General features: G+C 46.0%; 1 protein-coding gene across 2 annotated transcripts in view; it reads left to right on the top strand.

Moving 5' to 3' along the window:
• The window catches only part of SETD2 (SET domain containing 2, histone lysine methyltransferase), a 1045105-nt gene that overhangs the window by 937279 nt on the left and 82565 nt on the right, over positions 1 to 25261 (top strand). For both annotated transcript variants that reach the window (XM_086941119.1, XM_086941120.1), the window contains one exon: positions 16001 to 16102. In XM_086941119.1, the coding sequence (XP_086797245.1) occupies positions 16001 to 16102 (102 nt within the window). The remainder of the gene's footprint in view (positions 1 to 16000; positions 16103 to 25261) is intronic.

Raw genomic sequence — 25261 nt, 5'->3', positions numbered from 1 at the left:
AAACAATGTTTGTGTGGCAGGAAATGCCCCCGGAATCCCGCCGCGGCCGTATCGGAAGTCAGGCAAGGTCACCTGTGACGGGGGCGGGGCCGCGTCCGGACCGGAAGAGGAGGCAGGCGGATTAATTGCGTCTCGCGCCCCTGGGCTCCTTTGAGCGGTGGAGGCCCCGGGGCCGCCAGCAGGAGGTTGCGCAAGTGTTGCGGGGCTCCCTTGACCAAGAGGGAGCCCCGGGAAAGGAGCTGGCAAGAGCCGCAGCGTGAACTCTGCGGAGGGGGCACGAGGCACATGCCCGGTGCCTGCCCCTGCCGCGTGCTGAGAGCGGAGTCCCCCAAGATTGGCCCTGTAAGTTCAAAAGGGCTGTGGGGGTGTCTCGGTGCACTTGTGTGTGTGTGTGCTCGTGTGTGTATGTATGTGTTCCCACGTCGGGAGGGGGGCTCGGTGCACTCGTGTCTGTGTGCGCGCGTGTGTGTATGTGTGGAAGGGGGTGTGCTCGTGTGTGTGCGCATGCGTTAGCAGGGGGAGGTGTGGCTGTGTGCCTCTGCTTCCCAGGAGAGGAGACAGGAGCTGGCCACAGCGATCGCGTTCGTGTGCGCGTGGCCTGCTCCATTCCCCAGCGGCGCGGCCAGCTCCTGTCCCCTCTCCAGGGAAGCAGAGTCGCTCACAATAGGTCTCTGGCGAGACCGCGCTTTCACGCGGTTAACGCCGGAGACCTAAAAAGGAAGTATTTGCAAGAAATTTTTATTTTTAATATTTGGCAAAGTGTATCTGTATCTTGCTCACTATGTCTGATGAGGATGTTACCCGGAGGCCCCCTAACCCTGTGATTAGTGAGGATAACTTTAGGAAGTATTTTGACAGGGAGATACAATCTTCCCTAAAGTAGTCATTGGAAGCCATTTTTTTGCAAAAAGAAAAGGGATTCACCCTCTGGAATATTTTTTCTCTTTTTCAGTGAAGGAGACCCCTTCATTAGTCAAGAAAGGAGGTAAGGCCAATTAGAAAGTCTAAACACTTCACGATTGAGGAGCACAGATTGGGTAGCCTGAGCTCTACAAAAGACCGAGGTGTCCATGGCAGCTCAATTAGCAGGAGTGACCATCTTGAAGCAGTTGATATAGGTGTCTGTCATGGCACGAATAGAATGAGTGGCCTTTAAACAAGTATGCCTTCAATACTCAGGAAACGTTGGAGACTGATTTCCTTGATGAAGATTTGGACCAGCCTTCAACTTCGAAGGATATCAGGGACCCCTCGGTGTGGAAATGTTCCACCCTTCCTGCAATACTCACCCAAGGGGCTTGGACTGGTGGCCTATGGACCACGTGACCTTCTTTATTAAATTCTGAATCTTTAAGTGTCTCTAAAAGGAGTTGTGGAATCTGATGCAAACTGAATGCCCCAGACCATTCCTAGATGATAAATCAGGAATAACACCTAATCTGGAACCAGAGCTATTACCCTTCCTTTTTAAGTTAGGGAAAGGTCAGAGGAAAGGCCTGAAGCGCTGTCCCGAGCAGTGCCAGGACAGATCATTGGATACTCTGGGTCTATTGGTTATGATTCTGGATATGGCTGAGAGGAAACCTTCTTTAAGGGCATGACCGTAGATGTGGAAATACTCCTCAGCAGGCTTTATGTCTGCTTGGCAATGCCAATGCTGGGTTAATTACAGAGAGTAAAAGAGCTATCCTGATGAGGGTCAACCCAAAACTGGTTGAAATTGCCAACAACGAAACGCCAGATGACCCGAATGGCCTTCTCTTTGTGGAAAGTTTTATCAAAAGTCTATCCAAATACGTCTCAACTTTTACTGCTTTTAGTAAGGCTCAATACAACATGACACTGATGTTTAATCATAGAGTATTTGGAAGAGCTGACAGGAGGGGCTTGGCTGTCAGCCATGGGATACAAAGACCCCAGTATTACCATCAAGACCAGCTGGGAAACAGAAGGAATTTCCACACAAGCAGTAGCTTCTTCCCACAAAGAGGACTAACTCCTCACTCACAAGGCAGCAGGGGCAGATTCCAGGGAGCTGGAGATTAGGGTAAATTTCAACCTTTTAATGGTTTCTTTCCACACAAAGTTAGGGGGAAGATTACGTGTTTTTGTCCAAAATTGGTCTGTCATTACAAAGGATTCTTGGGCTTTATAGACTGGAAGGGGTTTCAAAATATAATTTTTCCAGGTTGTTTACCAAAGATGTCAGCCAAGGGAGTTGTCCTTAGTTCAGGAACAAATTACATTGGTCGATACACTTGTTACACAATTGTTGCTCAGAGGGGCAATTTGCAAGGTCTTGGATTCAGAAAAGGGTTTTGTAATTACTGTTTTCCTCATAAAGAAAAAGGACAACGGTTGGTGACCCATAATAATTTTGAACAAATTAAATAGGTTTTTGATTACAAGCACTTAAAGATGGAGGGGCCCCATCTTCTGAGACATTTTACAAAAAAAAGACTAGCTTGTGAAGTTGGATCTAAAAAACGCCAACTTCACAATTCCTATGGATTCCAGATTCACAGAAGTATTTGCAGTTCAGCTGAAAAGTTTTTTTTGTACCAGTTCTCCTGTCTTCCCTTTGGTCTGTCATCAGCCACTCAGTGCTTCACTGAGGTACTGCACCCTGTTGTTGTTTTCTTTAGAAAGAGAGGAGTACATTAATTGATTTATCTAGACAACATCTTACTGATGTCTCAGGATCAGGGGGAATTGCTGAAGAGTATAAAGTGGTCAACAGATCTCTTAGAGGTCTTAGGGTCCATTATCAATGTGAAGAAGTCAGTCATGGCTCCTACACAGAATTTGGAATTTCTGGGATTTCAGGTGGATACAATCTGACAAAAATCTAGAAGGGGGTAGCCCGTGTTCTAGAGAAGAAAATAGTGACTTTGAGGGGTCTAGCAAGAGTGGTGGGACTTTTGTCATCCTCCATTCAGGCCATTTGCCCATGCCCTCTACAATACAGGGCTCTTCAGACACTGAAATTCCTGGGTTTCAGGAAAGGTCTTTGGTATGCAGATGTAACTCCCCTGTCCCAGTAGGTTTGAAAGGATGCACAAACGTGGTGAACAACCTGGAGAGCTGGAATGGCAAAGCAATATTTGGGAATGTTCCGGAATTTACTGTAGGTTCAGATGCAAGCAACATTGTTTGGTGTGCAAGATTAGGAGAGATAGAAACTGGAGGGGGGGAAATGGTCCAAGGAGGAGCTATCCTTACACACAAATTGTTTGGAGATGTTAGCAGGGCTGGCTGCTTTGAGTTTCAGGTCTGCTTTAGCAACTTATGTGGTATTGATCCAGATGGACAAATTCACAGCTGTATCCTATATCATTCGGGGGGGGGGGGGGGGGGGGGGGAGAATAAGCGAGCAGATTGGAACTCAAGATTCTTGAGGGGCACCGATGCATGGACCCTGAGTCCAGTGTATTTCAAGAAGATTCAGGATTTGTAGTGTCCCTTTCAGGTAGACCTGTTTGCCAGCAGATTGACATTTCAGCTGGAACAGTATTACAGCTGGAGGCCAGATCCCAAAGCATTGGCAGTGGACGCCTTAGTAAAGATTTGGAAAGGAGAGAATTGCTTCGCGTTCCCTCCATTTGCTCTGATCCAGAGGGTGGTGTGAATGGTCCAGACGGTGCAATGCAGCATCATTCTAGTAGCTCTGTTTTGGAACTCACAAGTTCTGTTCCCTGGAGTAATGGAACTAGCAGTAGACGTTTTATCCCAGGGAGTTTAGGCCTTTTGCAATGGCAGGAAGGAGAGGAGCACTCTTTAGTGCTAGGAGGAAACTTGAACCTTCTTGTTTGGTGGATTTCAGGAGATCTGGTAGTTACTCTGGTCTTTTGGGAGAGGCTAAGAATCCATTGGATGCATCATGGGCACCAGGTACCAGGAAAAGATACACAGGAGTATAGAGAAAGTGGTACATGAAGAGGAATTTGGAGTGGATGCTCATGCAGTAGAAGTGGCAAACTACCTTGCTGAGTTGTTCAAATCAGGCCTGCTTTATAGAACTGTTTACTGTTACCGATCTGGTGTTTCGGCTGGGCATTCCTTGGTAAATGATTTTGCTGTTGTCAGCGATCCATTGGTTCGCATACTGATGAAAGAGGTAAGACTTAGGCGACCACCTAGGGATAGATACGATTCTCTGTGGAATGTGAATTTTGCTTTTTACGTTTTTGTTTCCTGGCCTGATAATTCCCTATCTTTCTAGGAGGCAAATATTGTAGAAGTTAGCAATTCTACTCTGTCTAATCTCTTTTAGAAGAGTATCAGATGTTAAGGCATAAGAAATTTACCCCGGATGGGGTCTACTTTCAGATTTGGAAAAGGACTACGGCCATGTCTGAAAACATATGTTCGAGGCATATGAGCTGCAGATCTCACACTTAGCATTAGATCGCCATCTGGTGGTGGGCTCGGATGCTTCCACCTTGTTGTTGTCTTGGAAGAAGTATTTTGTAGTCACGAGATAGGCGACTCCTCCCTTGGCCGATAGTGCGCATGGACATCAACTCCATCTTTAGATTGATTTTTTCCGCCATTGGGTACTGATGCAACTTTTGCGTTCCGGTTCCAAATCTCTATTTCAAACTACTTCAACGCGAAAAACTTCCACAAACTGTTCGGATTCACCTCGAACATCTTCGCAGCTTTCACCTGCCTTATTCCGGTCATCGACGCGGGCCGTGGGGCGTATCCACGCCGTGAGGCCTATGGCTCATGGAAAGGACGCCATTCAAGAAATGCCCCCAGTGTGGAGCAAAATTCCCGCACAGTGACCATCACAAGGTCTGCAACCTACGCCTATCACCTGAACACAACGAGTCCAGCTGTCCAGCCTGCGCATCCTTCCGATAGAAGAAGACCATGCGAGATCGAAGGGCTCAACAGCACATCATGGCGCAGAGATAGGCGCAGAGATAGGCTCCAGGACCAGTGGACATCTTCTACGAAGGCCCAGATGTCCCAGAAGAAGATTCAGAAGATCTCGAACCGTGTCAGAGGCAGAAGACTCAGACGACCTCATCACGCCTGGTCAACTTGTGAGTACTACTGCTCCTACCCCAACCCCACCAAAACCAAAGGCAATGGTCAAGACTTCCCCTGCTGGCCCCAGTCGCGACCGAAAACACACTTCAGAATCCCCGCCTCCAGGCCCGGCTCCGAAAAAAAAAAAAAAGCCTTCCGGTAGCTCAGGAACGAGCAAACCGAATGTACCAATCACACCGACCCCTTCGGTACCGAAACCAAAAGAACTCTCGCCTCTGAAATCCTTGGTTCCGACACCTTCCAAAAACAAATCTGTCCCGAAAACCTCAAGACCCATGGATAACCCTGCTTCGAAGGTTTTCAAGCCTAAAGATCCCGCTTCGGCTCCAAAAACAAGAACCTCGGAACGAAAAGCTAAGCCCAAGGACTCTACCACGCCTTCTAAGGCCAAAGACAATAAAAGTCAACACCAGCCTCGCTCAGAACCGAAACAATCAGCTCCGAAAGCGGTTCCCGAGGAAGAGGAACTTTTTCATCCGGATCCTGTCGATCCTAAACAGAAAAAGATCTATATTAATCCAGAAACAGGACATGTCACGGCTGTGCCATGTAAGAAGAGGAAGTTAGACACAGCTCTTTCTCCTCCAGTGCCTGTGAAGGACTCTGCCACATCACCTATGCCTCCTCTTCTCCTATACTTCCTTGTAACCCACTTCCTCTTCCTAAATCTATTACACCACCTCAGCCTGAAACTTCTCCACCTCATACACCCCCAGATGATGATGATGATGACCTAGGGATGGGGGTGACCCAAATGACCCTTTCACATATCCAACTGACCCAGATGATTGGGAGTACCCTGTGCCAACAGATATACCAGACATCCCAAGCCCACACAAATACCCCTCGAAACCTTCTCCCGCAAAGGATGATATTGGTTTTGGCCAGGTAATCAATAGGGATGCCATCTGTCATGGCGTCACAATTGACTCAGATGCAGCAGAATAGGACTTCCTTTTGGCTACATCTGAACAGTCCCAAAAGACAGTGCAAATATTGCCAATGATCAAAGAAGTCATTAAACATGCCCCCGAAGTGTTTAAAGATCCCGTACGTGCCAGGATTCTTAACCCTAGAATAGAAACAAAGTATGAACCTGCCCCTGAAGATCCTGCTTACATTAAGGGACAGCTGCTTTTGGATTCTCTAGTAGTTTCAAACGCTAGAAAGCCCGCCAATTTTCAAACCTCCGGGGAGGCGCCACCCCCTGATAAATAATTCAATTTGCTATATGCTTCGGGCAAAAGGGTAGCTGCTCAGGCAGCCAATCACTGGTGCATAGCCAACACGCAGGCACTGCTTGCAAGATGTGATAGGGCTCACTACGACCAGTTAGAAACCCTACTACAACATTTGCCTGATGAATAGAAAACCCAAGCAAATGATCTTATCCAAGAGGGCACGCTAATTTCAAACGCTTCAAGAAAATGTGCACTTGACGCTGCAGACACTCCCTCTACATCCATCAATACCAGTGTGCTCCTTAGGTAAAATGCCGGGCTGCGCAACTCAGGTTTTAAGCAGGAAGTCCAAACTACCATCCTTAACCAGCGGTTCATCCAACAACTTATTTTTGGCCCGGCTGTGGACACTGCACTTGAGAACATGAAAAAAGACACTGAGACGAAGTCCATGGGAGCTTTACAATCTCCACAAACACGTGGCTCCTTTCTTCGCTCCTTCTATAGAGGGTCCGCCAAAAACACAGGAGCAGACACCTCATCCTCATTTAAAGCCACTACACCAACATCCCCCAATAGAAGATACTTTAGAGGTGGATACATAGGAAATAACAATAAAGGAAGAGGTTGAGGTAATAACACTCGTACCTCCCCCGCCACAAAATAGTGACTTCCCTCCGTTCCCCCCAGACCATCCCACTCCAGTCAGGGGAAGATTACCCTAGTTCCTACCGGTCTGGAATTCCATCACAACAGACAAGTGGGTAACACAAATTATCCAGTATGGTTACTGCCTAGAACTTACAGCTACCCCCTCCCCCCACACATATACCACCCAAGCAACGCCAAATGTCCACAGATCATCTCACGCTCCTCAAACAAGAGGTTCTTTCATTCCTTCAAAAGCATGCAGTAGAACCTGCTCCCTTACAACATCAAGGAACAGGGGTATACTCGCTGTACTTCCTAATACCCAAAAAGGACGGGACTTTAAGACCAATACTCGACCTCAGGCCCCTCAACCTATATTCACACGCATATCATTTTCATATGATCACTCTCCAGCAAGTGCTCCCGCTGCTGCAACAAGGCGACTTCCTTGCCACACTAGATCTGAAGGACGCCTACTTCCACATTGCCATACATCCCTCTCACAGGAAGTATCTAAGGTTTGTGGTGGACGGACAACGCTATCAGTTCAAAGTTCTTCCATTCGGAGTCACCACTGTACCCAGAGTGTTCACAAAGTTCCTTGCAGTAGTAGCAGCACATCTCAGAAGACAACAGATCCATGTCTTCCCATATCCAGACGACTGGCTCATAAAAGCCAAGTCATTCAACTAGTGTGTTCAACACACTCCCCAAACCATTCAAACATTACACAACTTAGGGTTCACGGTCTACACCAAGTCGCATCTCCAGCCCTCTCATATACACCAATATCTGGCTGCTACCATAAACACCTCCACAGCTCTGACATATCCTAGTTCAGCCAGGATAGCCAGCATACAAGTCCTTGTCACAAAATGTCAAGCCCAACACTCTCTCCAAGTCAGTGTTCATGCAGCTAATAGGCATGATGGCATCTTGCATTTTTATTGTACCGTATGCAAGACTTCAAATGCGTCCATTACCGGAATGTCTAGCACATCAGTAGACTCCAGTTCAAGGACAACTTACAGATCTGGTGTTGGTAGACATCCGCACACATCTCTCTCTTCCGTGGTGGAACACACAAAACTTGTCCAAAGGGTGGCCGTTCCTTGAACCTGTTCCACAGATAGTACTTACAACAGACGCGTCACTCACAGGATGGGGAGCCCATCTCCTCAGACATACCACTCAGGGCAAATGGAACACTCAACAAAAAGTGCTCCACATCATTCACCTGGAACTACTAGCAATATTCGTAGCACTAAAATGATTCCAAGTAGATGTACAAAAGAAAGCTGTCTTGATCCGGACGGACAACGTGACAGCCATGTACTACATACAAAAACAAGAAGGCACACATCCTCTGTAGCTGTCCCAGCTTGCACTGAACATTTGGAGATGGGCCATCCCACAAAATATATATCTACTTGCCGAACACCTTCCAGGAGTTCACAATCAGATTGCAGATCTGTTAAGTCGACAGACACAACAGATTCACGAATGGGAACTACATCCCCAAGTCCTTCTACCATTTTTCCACATGTGGGGCCAACCAGACATAGATCTGTTCGCCACGCACGACAACGGAAAATGTCCAACCTTCGCCGTCAGGTTTCCACACCCGTTGTCCAAGGGCTATGCGATATGGATGAACTGGTCAGGCAGATTTGCATACGCTTTTCCACCACTCCCACTGATTCCACAAGTGGTACGCAAGCTCCGACAACAGTCTCTCAAACTAACCTTAGTAGCTCCCACATGGGCACGCCAACCATGGTTCACAACACTGCTGGAACTCCCACTAGTTACACACCAAAAACTGCGCCTGTCCCCATCCCTGCTAACGCAGACCATGGAGAGATCAGACATCCAGATCCAGGTCAGCTGAATCTGGCGATCTGGCTCCTGAAGTCCTAGAGTTCGGTTACCTTAACCTACCACCGGACCTTATGAACTTCATTAAAGAAGTCAGACGACCTACTACTAGAGCTTGCTATGTTGCAAAATGGAAAAGATTTGCCATTTACTGCACCAATAACCATATTGATCCACTGGATGCCTCCATCCAGAATATCATTTGCTACCTAATGCACTTGCAGAGATGTAATCTAGCATATTCATCCATATTTTTACATATAGCAGCTCTTGCTGCTTACTTACAAAACAGACAACACTTATCACTATTTAGAGTCCCTGCAATTAAAGCCTTTATGGAGATCCTAAAAAGAATAATTCCTCCTAGGTTACCACCCTCTCAAGTGTGGAACCTAAATATTGTTCTTACCAGGCTCATGGGACCCTCATATGAACCTTTTTACAAATGCGAACTACAGTTCCTCACATGAAAAGTAGCTTTCCTTGTTGTCATTACCTCCCTTAGAAGAGTAAGTGAGATCCAGGCTTTAACCATACAAGAACCATTATTACAATTACATCGTATCAAAGTGGTCCTCAGGACAAACCCAAAATTCCTTCCTAAAGTCATTCTCCATTTCATCTGAATCAATCAGTAGAGTTACCAGTGTTTTTTTGAAACCCAAACTCCGTAGCAGAGAGAGCTCTACACACCCTAGATGTTTAAAGAGCCCTACTTTATTACATTGACAGAACCAAATACTTTCAGAAAACAAAAAAAATGTTTGTAGCTTTCTCCCCACCGCATAAAGGGAATCCCATCCCTAAAGCTGGGATTGTAAGGTGGATTGTTAAATGTATCCAAATATGCTACCACAAAGTGAAACGCACATTAACAATTCCTCCTAGAGCGCACTCCACACGCAAACTAGGAGCCTCTATGGCTTTCTTAGGGAACTTCCCCTAGAAGTCATCTGTAAAGCAGCAACATGGTCTACAACACACACCTTCACTAAACACTATTGCGTTGACGTTCAAGCCAAGCAGCAAGCTTCTGTGGGCCAAGCTGTTCTTAAAACTCTTTCAAACAATTGCAACCAATACAGGTGACCACCGCTAGGGGAGATACTGCTGTATAGTCTATGCTAAGTGTGAGATCTGCAGCTCATATGCCTCGAACGGAAAATGCTACTTATCAGTATTTATCTGTTCTTGGCATGTAGAGCTGCAGATTCTCACATGCCCCCCGCCTCCCCGGAACCTGTATCTGTTCCATTTCTATCTGAATTAGATACACATACATGGAACTCCATCATTTCCCATCATGACGAAAAACAATCTAAAGATGGAGTCGATTTCCATGCGACTATCGTCCAAGGGAGGAGTCAACTATCTTGTGACTACAAAAGACTTATTCCAAGACAACAACAAGGTGCAAGCATCCGAACCCAACACCAGATGGCGATCTAATGCTAAGTGTGAGAATCTGCAGCCCTACATGCCAGAACAGAAGCATACTGGTAAGTAGCATTTTCCTTCATCCCTTTTTCAATGACTGCTAGAAATTGTATGGTAGTGAGTTGCATGAGAGTTTGAGCAAAGAATGCTGGGATTTAGACCAGATGGGGAGGATCATTTGATTTCATATGTAAAACCGCATAGGGCAGTTTCAACAGCTGCTATTTCACAGTGGGTAAGAGCAGTAATGTCCAAAGCAGGAATTGATTCATCCAAGTTCGGGGGAAACACTCCTCTAGGGGCATTATGGCCAGTAATGTTTTTTGGGCAGGTGGTACACTTGCTGATATTCTGAAAGCGGCAGACTGGTCAAGTGCTAGCAATTTTTCGAACTTTTATCTTAAACCTGTGGAGCATATGAGTAGTGTGGCGCTGGGGAGCTTTAGGTCAAGGTAAGAGAGAAGACCCCTCGAGTTCCAGGGAATAGGGTACTAAATGACCAAGCAAGTCTAAGGAATATCCCTGGACTGACTATAAGACAACAGATTCTGTGGAAATACCACTATGATCACATTTCATCCATCCATATACCCTTGGGAAACAGGCCAAGAACTAAAATATAACGTTTACAGTCTTTATTAAAATATAATCAGATTATTTCAAGTTAAAATTTCAGAAAAAACAAATATTCTGAAAAAATACAATATAAAACATCTTATACATTTAAATAAAATACATATAGCAAATAAAAAGATATTTTATCAACACAATTCATAAGAGAACGACCTAATACAGTAAATACACTTCACATTGCAATCAATAACAATTAGAGAAAATTGTTATTGATTGCAATGTGAAGTGAAATATATGATGATTTTATACCCAACAAAACCTTCCCTTACAGAGGACAGTATTGGTTGTAATCATTTGTTAAACAGAGCTGCACTTTACCATGGGGTTCCCATGCACTCTGATGCCATCGAGGAGGACTTCTTGTTAGACACTTTTGAACAGTCACAAAGGTCTACCCAAATATTACCAATGATCAAGGGAGTCATTAAACATGCTCCAGAGATTTTTAAAGATCCAGTAGGGTGTTAAATCCTAGAATAGAGAAAAAGTATAGGACAGCACCAGCTGATCCAGTATACATTTAGGGTCATCTGCCATTAGACTCCTTGGTAGTTTCTAATGCATGCAAAAGGGCCAACTCGCAAACTTCTGGGGATACACCCCCGCCTGACAAAGATTCCAAGATTATTGATGCGTCAGGGAAACGAATTGCTGCACAAGCAACAAACATATGGCGCATAGCAAATACACAGGCTTTACTCTCACGCTACAACAGGGCTCATTACGATCAACTAGAAAAGTTAATTGAACACCTACCAGATCAACACAAAGATCTGGCAGCAGAACTTTTACAGGAAGGCAAATTAATATCTAACGCCTCAATCAAATGCGCACTAGATGTAGCTGACACAGCATCCAGAGCAGTTAACACTAGTGTTATTCTCAGGTGTCACGCATGGTTACGCATTTCGGGTTTTAAACCAGAAGTACAAACTACCATCCTGAACTAGCCCTTTAATCGGAACCAATTGTTCGGGCCGGAAGTAGATAATACATTAGAAAAGATGAAGAAAGACACAGACACCGCTAAGTCTATGGGGGCATAACAATCCACCCAAACTAAAGGTTCTTTTCGCCGCTCCTCTTCTAGAGGAGGCTCCAAGCAGACCGGCGCAGACACAACATCATCTTTTAAAACACACACACAAGCCTCCTCTAATAAAGGCTATTTTAGAGAAGGATAAAGGGGGAATAACAACAAGGGAAGAGGAAGAGGTAATAACAACAACCGCTCCTCTTCCACTCCTAAACAGTGACTTCCCTCTGCCTCCCCTACAGCATTTCACTCCTGTGGGGGGCAGACTTTCACAGTTCCTACCTGTCTGGAACTCCATCACAACAGATAGGTGGGTAAGACAAATTATCCAACATGGCTACTGCCTAGAACTCACAGCAACCCCCCCAAACATACCACCCAGGCAGCGTCCAATGTCTGCAGAACACATAACTCTGCTTCAACAGGAACTTCTAGCACTTCTACAAAAAGATGCTATTCAAGTAGTTCCGTTAGAGGAACAAGGAACAGGAGTTTACTCCCTGTATTTCCTAATTCCAAAAAAGGACAGGACATTAAGACCAATTCTCGATCTCGGGCCCCACAACCACTACATACAATCAGATCATTTTCACATGATGACTTTACAACAGGTACTCCCATTACTACAACAGGGAGATTTCCTGTCCACACTAGACCTAAAGGACGCCTACTTTCACATTCCAATACATCCTGCGCACAGGAAGTATTTAAGGTTTGTCATACAAGGACAACACTATCAGTTCAAAGTCCTTCCATTCGGGGTCACAACAGCACCACAAGTGTTTATAAAGTGCTTAGCAGTAGTGGCAGCACATCTCGGAAGACAACAAATACATGTCTTCCCCTACCTTGACGACTGGCTCATAAAAGCTAAATCGTTCAACCAGTGTGCACAACACACAAAACAAACAATTCAAACACTGCACAACTTAGGGTTTACGATAAACTACACCAAGTCGAACCTAGGGCCTTCGCACGTTCATCAATATCTAGAAGCTACTATAAATGCATCTGTAGCTCTAGCGTATCCCAGTCAAGCCAGGATTCAAAGTATTCAGAACTTAGTCTCCCTTTTTCAATGCCAGCACTCTCTACAAGCCAGAGTGTTCATGAAACTAATAGGCATGATTGCGTCTTGCATCTTTATAGTTCTTCACGCAAGACTGCAAATGCGCCCACTACAAGAATGTCTAGCACAACAGTGGAATCAGGCTCAAGGTCAGCTCACAGACCTGGTTTTGATAGACAGCCGTACATACCGCTCTCTGCAAAGGTGGAACACCAAAAACTTGACCAAGCGACGGCCGTTCCTAGATCCAGTTCCACAGATAGTGCTCATGACAGATGCATCCCTCACAGGATGGGGAGCCCATCTCTTACATTATACCACACAAGGACAGTGGAACAATCAACAGAAACAGTTCCACATCAATCATTTAGAGCTGCTAGCAATTTTCCTAGCACTCAAAACTTTTCAAGTACAAATCCAAAACAAAGCTGTCCTAGTCCGGACGGACAATATGACAGTCATGTATTATATACAAAAACAGGGGGGGACACACTCTCTGCAACTGTCCCAACTTGCACAGAACATTTGGAGATGGGCCATCCCTCAAAACATACATCTGACAGTAGAACATCTTCCAGGGATTCACAACCAGATAGCAGATCTGTTGAGTCGCCAGTCACAACAGATTCACGAATGGGAGTTGCACCCACAAGTTCTTCAACCATTCTTCCAAATGTGGGGGCATCCACAAATAGACCTGTATGCCACCCACAAGAACTCAAAATGCCCAACCTTCGCCGCCAGGTTTCCACACCCACGGTTGGAGGGGAATGCAATATGGATGAACCGGTCAGGCAGATATGCGTACGCTTTTCCGCCTCTCCCACTCATTCCACTAGTAGTGCGCAAGCTCAGACAACATTCTCTCAAACTAATACTAGTGGCCCCCATATGGTCACGTCAGCCATGGTTCACCACGCTACTAGATCTCTCACTGGTTCCACATCAGAAATTACGGCTCACGCCGTCCCTGTTAACACAGAACCATGGAGAAATAAGGCACCCAGAACCAAGCCAACTGAATTTGGCGATCTGGCTCCTGAAGTCCTAGAGTTTGGTTACTTAAACTTACCACCAGACTGTATGAATATAATTAAAGAAGCTAGAAGACCCACTACCAGAGCATGCTATGCTGCTAAGTGGAAACGATTTGCGATATACTGTAACAACAATCACATTGACCCTTTGAACGTTTCCATCAAAAATATCATTTGCTACCTTCTACATTTACAGAGGTCCAATTTGGCGTATACTTCCATACGCCTGCATCTAGCAGCAATTGCAGCGTATTTACAAAATAGACAACATCTATCTCTCTTTAGAGTACCTGCAATAAAATCATTTATGGAAGGATTAAAGAGAATAATCCCACCTAGGTTACCACCTGCTCCAGTATGGAACCTAAATGTGGTCCTTACAAGACTCATGGGACCCCCTTTTGAGTTGTTACATAAGTGTGAACTGCAATTCCTAACATGGAAAACTGCTTTCCTTGTTGCCATCACCTCTCTCAGAAGAGTTAGTGAAATACAAGCATTCACAAAAGAAGAACCATTTTTTCAAATACATCCTAGCAAAGGGGTTCTTAGACCCAATCCTAAATTCCTACCAAAAGTGATTACTCCTTTTCACCTAAAGCAATCGGTAGAGTTACCAGTGTTTTTTCAAAAACCGGACTCTGTTGCCGAAAGAGCTTTACACACCTTAGATGTTAGAAGAGCTCTACTATATTGCACAGACAGGACTAAATCCTTCAGAAAGACAAAACAACAATTTGTATCTTTCTCTCCCCCACACAAAGGCAATCCCATCTCTAAAGGAGGAATTGCTAGATGAATTGTAAAGTGTATTCAAATATGCTATCACAAAGCTAAACGTACACTAACAGTTCCTCCTAGAGCACACTCCACTCGCAAACTAGGAGCCTCTATGGCTTTCTTGGGAAACATACCACTAGAGGACATATGCAAGGCAGCAACATGGTCTACAATACACACCTTCACTAAACACTATTGTGTTGATGTGCAAGCCAAGCAGCAAGCTGCAGTAGGCCAAGCTGTCCTTAAAACAATCTTTCAGTATGCTGCAACAGATACAAGCGACCACCGCTAGGGGAGACACTGCTGCACAATCGTTGCTAAATGTAGGATCTGCAGCTCATATGCCTCGAACGGAAAATGCTACTTACCAGTATGCATCTGTTCTTGGCATGTAGAGCTGCAGAGTCCTACATGACCTCCCGCCTCCCCGGGACTTGTATTCGTTCCAGTACTCATCTTACTTAGATGCACACGCATGGACATCCTTTCTCTTTACTTCTACTAACGCCATCATTTCCCATCATGGCGAAAAACAATCTGAGGATGGTGTCGATGACCATGCGCAGTATTGTCCAAGGGAGGAGTCACCTATCTCGTGACTACAAAGACTTCTTCCAAGAAGACAACAACCTGCAATTATCCGAGCCCAACACCAGGTGGCGATCTATTGCTAAATGTAGGACTCTGCAGCTCTACATGCCAAGAACGGATGCATACTGGTAAGTAGCATTTTCCTTTTGTGATATCACTTGGTTTCTTCCTACTTTCAGATAATTTGTTGCAGTAAAAATTATTCCCATTCAAGCCAAAGAGAATCTTTTGTTTTCGTCTCAGCCTAAAAGAGGACTATAGTTAGTGACATGGAGTTATATACTGTCTTGAAAGTTCTAAAACTGGAATGTTTTGTTTATAATTTATTTTATGTTCTGTAAAGGGCTGTGTGTTGGGGCAGCAATAAAAGGATATTATATAATGTTAGCCTCTGTTGTCTTTAATGAAATCAAGATTCTCTTTGCATCTTAATTGGAGAATCGCCCTTTCTTCTCACAGAATATAAAAGGGTATGGTTTAATGTTCTGAAGTGGACTGCAGTTTGTTTCTTAGGTACTGTATATGTGTATATCTGTGGTATACGTGAACTGAAATGTTGATTAGAATGTTTGGCAGAAGCCACCCTTTGCAGTTGAAAGGCTATGATTTTCCTCTGACATGTCCTGTTACTCCTTTTCTTCAGATGTCACAGTTCATTGTTCAGTGCCTAAATCCCTACCGGAAACCTGACTGCAAAATCGGACGAATAAATACAACAGAGGACTTCAAACATTTAGCCCGAAAGGTATGAAAGTTAGAACAAATCTTAGCATGAATGTTACCTTCATGCCATCCCAAATATTTGGTTTCCAGTTTTTGCTGCTGCCTCATGTTCAGCATCAGCAACATCTCTTAATCATCAAGTGCATTTGTTTATGCTAGGGATGGGTCCAGCAGTTCAGGGAAGTAGGAACCCAGTAATGGTACAGCTTGTGGAACTTCCTCTATTGTTCCTTAGGGCTTCACCAGCTCCAGTTTTATAATACTTTTTAGGTCTCGACCTGCCAATGCGCCTGCGCATTGCTGTCGAGACATATAGAGGGCCACCAGCAAATCCTACCAAGAGGTTTTGGATTGCGGATTCTCCCCAATGCATGTGAGGCATTCAAGCGCGAAGCTTCGCCAGCGCGCGCTCGGCCTCACTTCTCACTCACATCCCATATGCTCATTCCCTCCCACTCGCTCGTTCCCCCCCCCCCCCCCCATCTGACTTGAAAGGAAGCCTCTTGCACACCACCAATCCACCATTTGTCTGAGTTTCGGCATCAGACTACAAAGGAATGCCTCCCGCTCCCGCACCCCCTGACTCACCAGATGCTTTCGAGGGTGCCTGTTCCAATTCCGTGCACTTGCCCCGCCCCACCTTTCCTACACGTATCTCTCCACTTTCCCTTCTATCCAGTCTCCGGTGATGTTTCCATTGTGCATTATGTCTAGCTCACTACTTCTCTCTTTCTTTTCTACTACATTACGTTAGGCCCTTTTTTGTCCCCTTTCTTCTATCCCTTCATTACACTCTTCCCTACGTGTTCCCATTATCCCCTCAGTCTTTTTATCCTTATTTACAGTTCACACATTTCTCCTCTTATGGTTTTCTTCTCTGTCTTTCGTTCTTTCTCTCCGCTCCAACTCCTCTTTCTCTGCTCTCTAGATTCTACATCTCGCTCCTGAACCTTTCCATTCTCCCTTGTATCTCTGAACCCTCCTCTTTTCTCTGCACTACCTGTTTTTCTTCACTCTTAACCTCTATTCTCCCGTGCATTTTTCTGTTCTCTCAACTTTCTCTCATTCCCTTATCCCCTGCATCTCCGCACATTCCTTATCTATCCTCTCCCTTTTATGTATCCATTCTCTGCATTTTCTCTTTATTCTTTCATCTATCTCCACTTTGTCTGGTGTATCTCTCCATTATTTCATTCCTTATCCTTGTGACGTGTAGCTCCATTGCCTGGCTCCCTTAACTGTTTATAGTGAGCCAGGCCCAAGCAAGTACAGGAAGAAAAATCTGTGCGTTCGACCTGTTAAGTAAACTGCAGCCTAGACCCTTTGTACTCCGTAGTGGGCTTTTTATGTGGGACAAAAACTGCGTTCCTCTTTCTCCCCCTACGATTGATGGATATTAATGTGAATGTTTTATATTAATCTATGTACCCCTTCCTTCCCTTCTTGCCCCGCTCGTAATGCGGACAATTCCTTTCCTTGGAACTGGAATATATTGTACAGTATCATTGGAAACAAATATTGGAGATCTTTGCAGTAGCCATCTTATGTTTAGTATTTTTCTTTTTGATCTATAATTGCTAATAAAGACATATATGAACAAAAAACTGCAGCTGATGCAGATAGGCTGTGCCGCACACCCCGGTGGGACTCGGTGCAGCTGAACTGGCTTCACCTCTAATAGCTACGCCGTTGGTGCGGACCAGTGAATAATGGTTGCTGGGAGCTTCCCTGGAAGGCCACTTATTTCTTCTTTCCATTTGGTTCACATCAAGGGATCATCTCATTTTAAATAGGTGGTTCTAGTTACTTTAGGGAGGATGGATGTGGCAGGTTACACAACATTCCCCAGTTACACACCTTTAGCTAGATTCCGTTTTCACAGTGGTGGCATCATCCTTGTACTATCGGTCTGAGTGGTGCATTGCATCTGGGCACAGAGGTCACATGCTGCTTGCACGTTATTGGATCCAGCTGAATTATCCTAGGCGAGGTGCCACTGACTTGTTGCACTGAGAGCACAGGCCCACATTCTTGACTACTTGCAAGTCATGGGTCTTAACCTAATCCTCTCGAAGGTGGGAGGGTGCACTAGTGCCTTCTTGTGACAGTTCACAGCTAAGTATTTTTGCTGGTTAAACAAAGTTTACTGTACTCTCATAGCCACACACAACCCCCCCCCCACACACACCCCACCCCCCCCACACACACCCCACCCCCCCACATACACCCAACCCCCACACACACACAACCCCCCCCACACACACACAACCCCCCTCACACATACAACCCTGCACACATGTACACACAACCCCACAACCCCACACCTACAACCCCACACGCACACAACCCCCCCCCACACAACCCCCCACACACAACCACCCCCACACACAACCACCCCCACACACAACCCCCCCACACACAACCCCCCACACACAACCCCCCCCACACACAACCCCCCCCACACACAACCCCCCCCACTCACAACCCCCCCACTCACAACCCCCCACACACAACCCCCCCACTCACAACCCCCCCACACACACAACTACACACACAACCACACACACACAACCACAAACATAACCACACACACAAGCACACACAACCACATTCAACCCCACACACAACAGACACAACCACACACACAACCCCAAACACAACACACACAACCACACACACAACCCCAAACACAACACACACAACCACTCACACACAACCACTCACACACAACCACTCACACACAACCACTCACACACAACCACTCACACACAACCACTCACACACAAATCCCAACACACACATCCCCACACACAGAGCCACACACACAGAGCCACACACAGAGCCACACACACACAGCCACAGCCACACACACACAGCCACACACACCGCCACCCACACACACAACCGCACACACAATCATCTATCTAAGGATCAATCGTCCTCACTCTATCTGTCTATCTATCGCCCTCACTCCTTCTACCGGTCACCCTCACTCTATCTACCAGTTGCCCTCACTCTATCTATGTATCTATCTATCTATCCATCAATCTATCACCCTCACTCTATCTATCTGTCTATCTATCGCCCTCACTCTATCTATCGTCCTCCCTCTATCTATCGCCCTCACTCTGTCTATCTAACGCACTTACTCTATCTATCTACCTATCGCATCACCACAGCATCACCACAGCATCACTCAGCACCACCACAGCATCACTCAGGGTCACCACAGCATCACTATGTGCTACTACAGCATCACTTGTCGCCACCACAACATCACTTGTCGCTACCACAACATCACTTAGCGCCACCACATCATCAATCTGTGCAACCATTCAACAACAACTGGTTCAAATATGTTCTCTCAATGTTTCAAGCTTTATTACAAATGTCACAAAAAGATGTTAATATTTCACTTCTGTTCTTCGATTTTCGTCACAATAAAATACACTGAACATTATCTTCACAAAAGTTATTTACACAAGTTTAAGCTATTGCCATTATAAATTACAATAACTTTTAAGTATTCTAAAAAAATGAAAAGCCATTGTTATTTGTAATAGCAATACATCTAAGTCACGTAAATACGACACATATTGCATTACAAGTGCTATAGGTGTCACATTTGCGAAAGTTGTAACTATTGGCATTGTAAATGACAAAGCTATTAATTTCGCTATTTTAAAAAAAAAAGGTTCTCTTCTCCCGTGCTGATCTGCTGCTCTCTTCCACCCTGCCTCCTTCTCTAACTCCCTGTTCTCTTTTCTTGTGCTGATCTGCTGCTCTCTTCCACCCACCTACTTCTCTAACTCCCTGTTCTCTTCTCCTGTGCTGATCTGCTTCTCTCTTCCACCCCACCTCCTTTAACTCCCTGTTCTCTTCTGCTGATCTGCTGCTCTCTTCCACCTCGCCTCCTTCTCTAACTCCCTGTTATCTTCTCCTGTGCTAATCTGCTGCTCTCTTCCACCCCACCTCCTTCTTTAACTCCATGTTCTCTTCTCCTGTGCTGATCTGCTTCTCTCTTCCACCCCACCTCCTTTAACTCCCTGTTCTCTTCTCCTGTGCTGATCTGCTGTTCTCTTCCACCCACCTCCTTCTTTAACTCCCTGTGCTCTTCTCCTGTGCTGACCTGCTGCTCACTTCCACCCCGCCTCCTTCTTTAACTCCCTGTTCTTTTCTCCCGTGCTGATCTCTTCCACCCGCCCCCTTCTCCAACTCCCTGTTCTCTTCTCCTGTGCTGATCTGCTGCTCTCTTCCACCCACCTCTTTCTCTAACTCCCTGTTCTCTTCGCCTGTGCTGATCTGCTGCTCTCTTCCACCCGCCTCCTTCTTTAACTCCCTGTTCTCTTCTGCTGTGCTGATCTGCTGCTCTCTTCCACATACATCCTTCTCTAACCGCACACACACATACATACAACGCACACGCACACACACATACATCCACACACACATACATCCACACACACATACATCCACACACAACCACACAAACATACACAACCACACCACACACACAACCACACACACAACCACACACACAACCACACACACAACCACACACACAACCACACACACAACCACACACACAACCACACACACAACCACACACACAACCCCACACACAACCACACCCAACCACACCCCCAACCACACCCCCAACCACACCCCCAACCACACCCCCAACCACACCCCCAACCACACCCCCAACCACACCCCCAACCACACACCCCCAACCACACACCCCCAACCACACACCCCCAACCACACCCCCCCAACCACACACCCCCAACCACACACCCAACCACACACACCCAACCACACACCCAACCACACACCCAACCACACACACCCAACCACACACCCAACCACACACCCAACCACACACCCCCAACCACACATACACACAACCACACATACACACAACCACACACATCTATCGCCCTCCATCTATCACCCTCACTCTATCTATCGCGCTCACTCTATCTATCGCCCTCTATCTATCGCCCTCTCTATCGATCTTTCTCCCTCCCTCTAGCTATCTATCGCCCTCAGCCTATCTATCTATCACTCAGGAGCATCACAGCATCAATCAGGGGCACCACAACATCACTATGTGCTACTACAGCATCACTGAACGCCACAGCATCACTGAACGCCACAGCATCACTGAACGCCACAGCATCACTCGTCGCCACCACATCCTCACTGGTCGCCACCACATCCTCACTCGTCGCCACCACATCCTCACTCGTCGCCACCACATCCTCACTCGTCGCCACCACATCCTCACTCGTCGCCACCACAGCATCACTCGTCGCCACCACAGCATCACTCGTCGCCACCACAGCATCACTCGTCGCCACCACAGCATCACTCGTCGCCACCACAGCATCACTCGTCGCCACCACAGCATCACTCGTCGCCACCACAGCATCACTCGTCGCCACCACAGCATCACTCGTCGCCACCACAGCATCACTCGTCGCCACCACAGCATCACTCGTCGCCACCACAGCATCACTCGTCGCCACCACAGCATCACTCGTCGCCACCACAGCATCACTCGTCGCCACCACAGCATCACTCGTCGCCACCACAGCATCACTCGTCGCCACCACAGCATCACTCGTCGCCACCACAGCATCACTCGTCGCCACCACAGCATCACTCGTCGCTACCACAGCATCACTCGTCGCTACCACAGCATCACTCAGCACCACCACAGCATCAATCTGTGCAACTATTCAACAACTGGTTAAAATATGTGCTCTCAATGTTTCAAGCTTTATTACAAATGTCTCAAATTTGGCATAATCATTTCACACTATGACACTCCTTTCAGCACGGTGGCGAAACCCATTCAAGGCAACTACTCCTGCAAAACGGATCATGCCGTTTATGTCCTAACATGCACCTGTGGGCTTAGGTACGTTGGCAGTACCAAGCTCCAGGTGCATGTGCGGGTATTACAACACTTACGGGCTATATTGCATAACGACCCTGCCTATCCGGTCGCTAGGCATTTCAATCGGGTCCACAATAGGGACCTATCTTGCCTCACTTATTTTGTGATCGGGTCTGTTCCTTTGCAGAGAAAGGGAGGTAACGGGGAACTATTACTGAGAAAGCTTGAAGCTCGGTTTATCCTAGAGCTCGACAGTCGTTGGCCCAATGGGCTAAATAATATTGAAGAAATGCATCACTTTTTAGAATGATTTATTGCCCTATCATTCCATCGAACCTTGTGTATGCATTTCTAGTCCCTGTCCTCCTTTCTACGGTCTTGGCCTTAACAGGAGCATTTCTTCACAAGTTAGGTTCCCTATTTGTGACATGCATTTTATTTGCCCACAGTGGTGCTGAGGTAGGTGTTTAACGGAGTGCTCTTTATCATGTAGATACAATTTTTGTACATTGCTTCACTCTATTCATTCATGATATAATGTTTAGTATATTTGTCTGTGCCCTATGAAATGTGTATTTGATTTTGTGCTTTGTCTTTTTATCTTGTAGATATATGGGATATAGTGCTTTTTATATATAGACCCATTTTTAAGTTTTGATATGCTTTTTTGATACTAGCTTTTATCATATGTGATTTTAGAGTGCTGTTATCTATTAGATATATTGGTCATTTTTCTCAGGGATCTGAGTTTTTATGAGCAATTATATCTCATATGGTATCTCTTGTCCTGCGATAATGCGGCTTACTATGCACTTTGGCACTTTTCGTCACAATCACTTTTTTGCACTTTATCCATTTATGCACTTTTTTTCCCTTTTGCTGCTACCAAATTTTGCTACTTTGCACATGACTGTCGATATGTTTACATTTCCCTATTATTAGCTTTTGCTTGGGAATTTAAACTGTTTGCACCATCGTTTATCTTGATGGGTTAGTATTGTGGCTAGTAGATCACTTCAATTGTGATGTACCGAGTATTTGCACTTTATGAATTCATTCCTGAATCCTAGTTCCTGGATTTAACCAGTTATTAATATTTTCCTGTGCTATAATGTCATTACTTTCATCATGTGGATTTAACCTGTGACTGTTTTTTATGTGTGCTATTTATATTTGACATTTGCAGCAAAAGTCTTTTCTCACTGTTGTTACTCCCGTGACACCGGAGGTTACCACCAGGGGGTGGTAACAGAGTGTTAGCATATTCATAAAAGGCTTGTGATTGTTCATTTGGTTGCAGCGTGAACAAGGGCACTTGTGCTCGAAACGCGTCGCTGGTTTTGGTTCTGTGTAGCTAAATAAATACCATTTGCTGACTTTTGTGGTTCGTATCCTTTTTGTCGTTGGCGCGGAGGCTGGGACCACGAGCGCAGACAGAGGAGGAACTTTGTGCTCATATATATATATATATATATATATATATATATATATTAGCAGCCCGTCCCGACATTGTCCGGGAGCAACAGGCTTCCCCGCCCGCCCCGACATTGTCCAGCAGCCTGGGACCCCGTCCCCCGCCTGCCCCGATCTCCGCCTGCCCCGACCCCCGCCTGCTCCGACATGGGTCCCCTTACCTCAGCCGCTGCTCCTCCCGCCTGTCCGTTGCTTGCACCGCCGCTGGCCTGTCCGCTGCTCCTCACGTCACCGCTCCTCCCCCGCGCCATGTCCTCTGCTCCCTTACCTCAGCCGCCGCTCCTCCAGCCTGTCCGCTGCTCGCACTGCCGCTGGCCTGTCCGCTGCTCCTCACGTCACCGCTCCTCCCCCCGCGCCATGTCCGCCGCTCCTCGTCGCGCTCCTGGACGCCGCTCCTCCCCGCGCTCCTGACGTGAGCACGCATGTCGCGGCCGGTGCTACTTCGGAGGGACTACTTTTTTTTTTACTGTAAATTTTTTAAATAACGTTTTTTTAAAAAATGTATATAGCCTATAACCATCTACACACCCTGACGATTCCAACGGTGTATCAGGTGTGTGGATTGGCGCTGTGGTTACTCCAGTATTGGAACTTTCATAGATTCCCATTGCTTGTATCATTCCCCGTCGTCGGAATGGGAGCCTCGGTAATTATATATATATATATATATATATATATATATATATATATATATATATATATATATATATATATATATATATATACACACACCTAGGTAAATACACCCTAATAGGTACAAAAAAGTAAAAAATAGGCCTAGGCCTCATTATATTTTGTAGCCTATAGGTGTCCTTATGTAAAAAGACCCAAACTCACATTAGCAACCAATCAGATTAGCCTCACCCTGTGGAACCTTCCTGAGAAAGCTCAGAGCCTCAGATTTTCTACCGCATCGTTGGTGACAGGGAGTCTCCTTAGAGCTCTGCTCTAACTTCTACTTTGAGGTATTATTTAAGCTGTTTTCTGACAGGATTTGTTCAAAATTTAACAATGGCTGATAAGGAAAAGAAGAGCCTATTCAGGCCTTGTGCCACTTGTGGTAAAAAACGGCTTTATGTTGAGGACAAACACAAGGACTGTATATATTGTTTATACCCTGACCATAAGGCAGAAGATTGTAAAATATGCAGGGTGATGTCTGTTAAGACCCTTTGTGATCGTTAGGGAAGATTACTAATTTGGTTCAGGAAGTTGGAAAAGAAGGATGGAGTGGTATCAAGTGATGAGGAGGATGCCAGGTCAACGTCTTCTAAAACGTCTCTAAAGAGGGGAAGATCATCTGTGGAGGTATCATCTGAACCCCCCTCAAAGGCTGTGCGTGGGACCTCTGATAGGTCTGGCAAGCCCGAGCCTGGCGAATCTCCTCACGGAAGTGTGAAGGAGAGGGAAAGGCAAGCACCTCAGGTGCAGAAGGCAAAACTTGATGAGGGCTCGGCCGGGCCTTCACATCAGGATAAAGTTTCTAAGTCCTTCAAGGAACCAACTGTAGAAGCTTCAACAGTGGTTAAAAAAGGCTCTAAAGCCTCTTCACTGACTTTGTCTCCTCATCCGTCGACGAGCCATCCCGCGACGACGAAGACGACGACGACGAAGGCGTCGACGAGGACTTCAACGACGATGCCGTCGACGAAGACTAGGTCGACGACAGCATTGACGACGATAACTACGTCGACGGTTACCACCTCGTCGACGAAGACAATTCCGTCGACGATGACAATCCCGTCGACGGTGGCAATCTCGTCGACGACGACAATCTCGTCGACGATGACGAGCCCGTCGACG

This window comes from Lissotriton vulgaris, chromosome 10 (genome assembly GCF_964263255.1).
Source record: "Lissotriton vulgaris chromosome 10, aLisVul1.2, whole genome shotgun sequence".
NCBI classification, from domain to species: domain Eukaryota; kingdom Metazoa; phylum Chordata; class Amphibia; order Caudata; family Salamandridae; genus Lissotriton; species Lissotriton vulgaris.
Note: the sequence above shows the minus strand (reverse complement) of the source record. Positions and strands in the feature narration are given on the sequence as shown.